Consider the following 6314-nt stretch of genomic DNA (forward strand, 5'->3'; position numbering starts at 1 on the left):
GCCTGCCGGTTCAGTCCATCTTCGTGGTGTATCTTTCCAGCCCGAGTCTCTGGTTGGTTTCTGCCCTCTCATTGAACGGGTAGCTAACCCAAACCCTTAGCAGGACTTGCAGTACCTCACTCAGCCTGGAGACCCTTTCTTCCCCTTTGTCTTTGTCCCTTATTTCCACCCACTCAATCCTAAGGGGATGCCAGGACCTTTCCCCTAGACTAGTTGCTCTTAACCACCTTTGGCTCTTGGATACCTTTGAGAATTTGATGACAGCAATGGACTCTCACAGGAAAAAAGCCCACGGAGGCAGTTTTGCACACAATATCAAGGGACTTGGAATCTCCCTAGCTCAGTCAACTTGCCCACAAGTTAAAAATACCTGCCCTCCGTCTTGTTCTCCCCAGAATAAGTCCCCCTCCCAAGGAGGTCAGTGACCCTGTGATCATCACAGGCAACTGAGAAAGGCTTCAGAAGATGGCAGAAGGATACTTCCCCTCTTCCTCAGCCTTTCTTCCTAAGGCATGGTGGACATGAAGTGCCCACCAATGTGGAGTTGTGGCCAGGACCTAGTTTCATATCCTGCACAGTCTGCCACAGGGGAGGTGCGTGGAGCAGAAAGAGAAGTGGGGTCAGCAGGGAGGGCTGAGAGCCCACCCAAGTCACAGGCTGCCCCTTGTGGCCACCTCCATCCAGCCTTTCTGCTTCTGGGGAGCACAGTGGGGGCTGGGCCGTGGGCTCCTGCTGCCTCTGCACCCTCTCCCTTCTCCTCTGGCTGGACACAACTCTTCCAGGGCAGAAGCTCTGGCTCATTCCCCTTGGCCAGTTCAGTACCCACTTGGCTTGCTTGTCTGTGTTGAGTGGGTTGGCATGGGTTGGGTGCAGACGCTCTGCTATGTCTCAGTGATGCTGTTTGGAAGGAGACAGCTGGAACGTCTCACTGCCTTGGGTAGGATGTGGTATGTACGCAGGTGTGTCTGGGGATTGGTGATCCGTGGCGAATGGGTGGTGGAATGAGTCTTGGGTCGCCTGCTTATGAGGACAGTAGAGTCAAATGTCTTTTCTCTTTCTTTTTCAACCCTTAAAGTGTCTCTGTCCTAGTGGTCACTCCTCTCTTTTCCCCTCATCATCGGAAGGAAGCTGTCTCCCTACCTGCACCCCACAGCTCTGTCGCCTCCATCTCTGCTCCTCCCAATGCCCCTGCCCTGCACGCCTTCTTACCTGGCTGCCTTTCTCTGGCCTGTCCTGCTGGGCCTAGCCCTCACCCTGCTCCTCTAACCTGCATGTGTCCAGGTGCAGTGGCTGTTCTGTGTCGCACGACCCCCTCCTTTCCCTCCTCCCCCACCGGCCCCACCCCTTCCAGAAGATGCGTGGGGGGGGGGGTTGGGGGGCAGGGGCATCATGAACCCCTGGGGTGGAGGGGGACCGGGGGAATTATTCCCCTGTTTCCTGCTTTTACTAACGAACCTGCCATTTTTGTGTCTGGACTTTGATTTGTCTGAGGGAACAGTCGGGTTTTACTAATCTAAGTCATCTCCCTCCTTGCCTTCCTCAGAGACCTTCCTCTATTCCCTCTACCCTTGGCTTCCTTTCCACCCAGAACCCATCCCCACTTTCTCCCTCTACTCCCCACCTCTGGCTGATCCCCTTCCTCAGGGCACTTCCTTATGTTGTCCTTCCTCCTGCTACCCCACCCCCAGGCCCAGCCCTGGGCCATAAGAGGGTGATTAAGGCAGCCCTTTCCCAGTAGGAAGCACATGGGAGTGATCTGCAAAAAGCCCAGGGGGGCAAGGTGAGATTGTGCCCAGTCAGGAGGGAAACTGAGGAGGGTATTTCCTCCTCTCTACCCCACACTGTCACCTCGTCTAAGTCTGAGAGGGCAAAGGGAGGGTGACTTTGGCAAATGGAGTGGGATAGAGAGAGCCCATAGGGTGAGGGAGATGGCCAGTGGCTGGCGCCCTGGCTTCTGAGGTCAGGGAGGGAGGACACAGCTGAGGGGCTCAGGTGGGCTGGGGACCAAAAGAGGAGATTCTCTTCCTGGGGAGCTTTGGGACCAGAAGAGCCCTTTCCCTGCGCTGAAGCAGGAGTGCACTTGAGTTTCTGTCGCCAAAGTCACAGGCTCCCTAGGTGTTAGGTTCATAGATGGAGATGCCGGCTATGTGGCCCTGGGTCATAAGAGGATCTTTAATGGCTATGTGCTGTATACCCTGGATTATGTTCAGATTAGTGGGGTTACAGGGACATGTCAGGCTGGTGCCTACCCCTCAGGAGCTGACCAGCTGGGGTGACCAGACTTAGGCACAGGAAGTAATCAGCAGCCCAGTTCCTGGTCTCTCAGTGCAGCATCAGGGAGAGTGGAGGTGGAGGGCTGGATGGAGTTGAATTTGTCCCAAGGAGGCCCGTTCAGCCTATTACCCACTCCCTGTTTTATCCCTGACCTTTCATCCCGATTCCTTCTTCCCTTTCTCCAGCCCCTCTCTGCCAGGTCTAATCTCGTTTGCATGTTTTTGTGACTAATACTTTGACCCTTCCCTTTTCTACCCAGACCCCTACTTCCCAGCCTTAGGGTGGGGTGGAGGGAAGAAGAAATAAATGGTGATGACTGGCCCTCCCCTCAAATAAGATTCAAAAGCTTTCAGACTGCCCCTTTCCACAAAGACAGCCCCTTACCTTCTGCTCTTGAACCTAGTTACCCCAGCACAAGGTTTGATGGTTCCCAGGAGGTGGAGAGTGGGGCTCAGCTCTACCCTATACGCTGCAGGGCTCCAGCCAAGCACAAGGGGGATTCGGGAGTCCTGGGAAGGCAGGAAGCTCCCTTACCCCAGTTCTGCTCATGTCCCTTTGGAATTCCTCCACTCACCCACTGAGACTATGGACCCCTGGAGACCAGTCGCTGGAAGATGGCTGGTGGCATGTGCATATGGACTGGTGTGGGTGAGGAGGGCATAGGATGTGACTGGAAGGCCCCAATCTCTAGACTGCTCCTGAAAGAGGGTGCTGAGGCACTCTTGGGGAATGAGAAATGGGGTGAGCTGTGGCCTGTGGAAACACAGTGTTGGGCTAACCCTGAGCCAGCTTCCTATTGACCCTGCAGAGCTCTGCCCTCTTTCCCAGCTGACCTTCCCAAACCACTGCCTTCCTAGAGTAGGGGCTCATGGTCTCATAGCCCTTGGCCCTTCTCCCACAACCTTTTTGGGTGTCTTGAACCCTTGTGGGCTGCTTGTAGAGTTAGATTTTTTGGAGACTAGGTGGACATTTGCCTGGGGAGACTGGGGAAGTCAGAGAGTTTCCTGTCCTTGTCACGCCCTGCCCCGCCCCACCTAAGATCACTTCTGCATTCTTCAGGCTACCGCTGAGCCCCCGTGCCTCTTGGAACACCAAGTACTCCCCCACTCCCACTCATCCTGCTTTCTTACTGAACTTTCAGCCCAGGGGCAAGGTATTCATGAGGTTAGCCCTATCCCCCTCTGTTCCCTAAGCTGGCCCTGACTCCCTGGAGTAACTCTGGTGGTGTCCGTAGACAAGGCAATTAGATAGGAAGAAGGAAGAGTGGACTAATGTAGCTAAAGAGCTCCCTCTCCTTTGGAGGCAAGAGAGTGACCTGAATATAAGGAGATCTGAGGAGCCAAGAGACAGACTCAGGAAAGGGCTAGAAGTACAAACCCGGAGACTGGGCAGCAGGGGTGGAAATCAGCCACGATGGGCAACCCCAGAAAGTTTCAAGACTTTCTAGGAATATCTGAGTTCCTGGTCCTCACACTGCTATCTTCCATCTCCCTACTGGGTTCAGACTGAAAGGCTTCCCAGCACCCAACGGAGAGGGCTGCAGGTGAGTCTAAGCCACCAAGGTCCGGGGAACACCATTCTCTGGCACACTTTTGAAAGAAGTTCTGGAGTCACGTGTGTGTCCAGAGAGTACCTTCAGGAGAAGAAAAGTGAGGATGCCGTCTGCACCCATCCTGTGCCCCAGAATGGGGGATCTGTCCTGGAGCCCACATTCTTGTTCAGAGTGCCTTCCAGGAACAACTTCTTGGGGGACCTCATGGGGAGCTCTCCAAGTACCCTTCAGGCTCCTGCCTGCTGAGCTGGCAGCCAGAGGGCAGGTCTTAGCCCACCCTGAAACCATCAAATCTTGTGCTGCCTCCTTTTCCTCATTCCCTCTCTTCCCCCACTGTTCCTTCTCCAAGACAAGCAGACATAAAAATGGGGGTCCCCCTCCCCTGCTGCCCTCTGGCCCCTCCTTTGCCCAGCCGTAGCTCTTCCTAGGGATTTGATGTTGGTTGTCTCCTGTCTTTCTCCCTCCCTCCTGGGCTGGGCAGGTGACCATCTCGGTGGACGGGATCCTGACCACCACAGGCTACACGCAGGAGGATTACACCATGCTGGGCTCTGATGACTTCTTCTACATTGGGGGCAGCCCCAACACAGCTGACCTGCCGGGCTCGCCCGTCAGCAACAACTTCATGGGCTGCCTCAAGGACGTGAGTAGGGCTAGGGAGGGGCTGCAGGCCATGCAGGAGCCCTTTGGCTCCTGTCTTCAGTGTGATTTAGTCTGACCTGGCTAGGTGTCTGGGTCCTCTGTTGCTTCCAAGTCCATGGTGGGAGACACCCCCTCTTTAAAACCTAAGGCCCACTGACTCCATCAAGAAGCTTCTCCCCTCTCGTTTCCTTGAGCCTTAGAAACTCCTATCCTCATAGAGGACCCTCAAAGGCAGCTGTGGAATAGAGGAAAGAATGCTGGGTGTGAAGACTAAAGACCTTTGCTTGAGTCACAGCTCTTCCACTCATTGGTTCTGTGACTGTGGTCAAGTCACTTGACTGTCTAATGCTGAGTTTCCTCCTCTGTAGATGGGTAGTCAGTGCCTACTTCATAAGGTTGTGAGGCACACATGAGAGTGTAAGTGAACATACTTCATCAAGTAGAAAATGGCTACCACATATCAGTGGCCTTGTCATTATTAAGAACTGCAATTTAGTGGGCACTGGGAGCCCACAGGGCAAGTCACCATGCTCCTGCTGGGCCAGAAGACAGGACAGGACAGGCAAGGGAGGTGCTTGTTCACAGCGTCTGTGCCTGAAGCTCCAGAACAGAGGCCTAAGGGGAGTGGTCTGGTGGAACTGAGCAGGGGCTACAGGGGTGGGTGACTGGGTCCCCTGGTGCTCACTGCTGGGTGGGAGTGACCAGGCCCTAAGCTGCTTTCTGATTCTTTATACCTGACGCCACCCCTCCCTGCAGGTGGTCTATAAGAACAACGACTTCAAACTGGAACTATCCCGCCTGGCAAAGGAAGGGGACCCCAAGATGAAGCTGCAGGGGGACTTGTCATTCCGCTGTGAGGATGTGGCTGCCCTGGACCCTGTGACCTTTGAGAGTCCCGAGGCCTTTGTGGCGCTGCCCCGCTGGAGTGCTAAGCGCACTGGCTCCATCTCCCTAGACTTCCGCACCACTGAGCCCAACGGGCTGCTGCTCTTCAGCCAGGGCCAGCGGGCTGGGGGTGGAGCTGGCAGCCACAGCTCTGCTCAGCGGGCCGACTACTTTGCCATGGAGCTTTTGGACGGCCACCTCTATCTTCTGCTGGACATGGGATCTGGGGGCATCAAGCTGCGGGCATCCAGCCGCAAGGTCAATGATGGCGAGTGGTGTCACGTGGACTTCCAGAGGGACGGGCGAAAAGGTCAGGAGGCCTCTGGACCCTTCCCCTTCCATGGGCCACCCCTTTCCATCTGCCCTGACATGCTCTCCGTCTCTCTTCAGTGGGTCTCTTCTACACCATTTCCTATACTCTTCCCTGCCACCTCTCCTCTACCCCTCCTCACATCTTGTCCTTTCTGGACATTGGCAGAAAGAGCACAGCATTTGATGTCAGTCAGACTTGGATCACACCTCAGCTCCCCTACTTGCTGCAAGTGAGACTCCATTTCCTTATCTGTAGCAGGAATAATCCCACAAGGGCCATCAAGAGGAGAAAATAAGAGCACACCTGTGGAAGGATTAGCACAGTGGCCAACATAGAGTAGACACCCCATTCTCCTTTAAGAATATATCTTCCGGCCAGGCGCGATGCCTCTCGCCTGTAATCCCAGCACTTCGGGAGGCCAAGGTGGGCAGATCGTGAGGTCAGATCGAGACCATCCTGGCTAACATGGCAAACCCCATCTCTACTAAAATTAAAAAATATTAGCCAGGTGTGGTGGTGGGCACCTGTAGTCCCGGCTACTCAGAGGCTGACACAGAAGAATGGCGTGAACCCGGGAGACGGAGTTTGCAGTGATCCTAGATCACACCACTGCACTCCAGCCTGGGTGACAGACTCTGTCTCAAAAAA

At 54.9% G+C, this 6314-nt stretch overlaps 1 protein-coding gene across 2 annotated transcripts in view; it reads left to right on the top strand.

Moving 5' to 3' along the window:
- NRXN2 (neurexin 2) overlaps window positions 1-6314 on the top strand; it is a 96416-nt gene that overhangs the window by 25642 nt on the left and 64460 nt on the right. For both annotated transcript variants that reach the window (XM_011942569.1, XM_011942570.1), the window contains 2 exons: window positions 4308-4469; window positions 5225-5663. In XM_011942569.1, the coding sequence (XP_011797959.1) occupies window positions 4308-4469; window positions 5225-5663 (601 nt within the window). The remainder of the gene's footprint in view (window positions 1-4307; window positions 4470-5224; window positions 5664-6314) is intronic.

This window comes from Colobus angolensis, unplaced genomic scaffold (assembly GCF_000951035.1).
Source record: "Colobus angolensis palliatus isolate OR3802 unplaced genomic scaffold, Cang.pa_1.0 Scaffold21, whole genome shotgun sequence".
NCBI lineage: Eukaryota > Metazoa > Chordata > Mammalia > Primates > Cercopithecidae > Colobus > Colobus angolensis.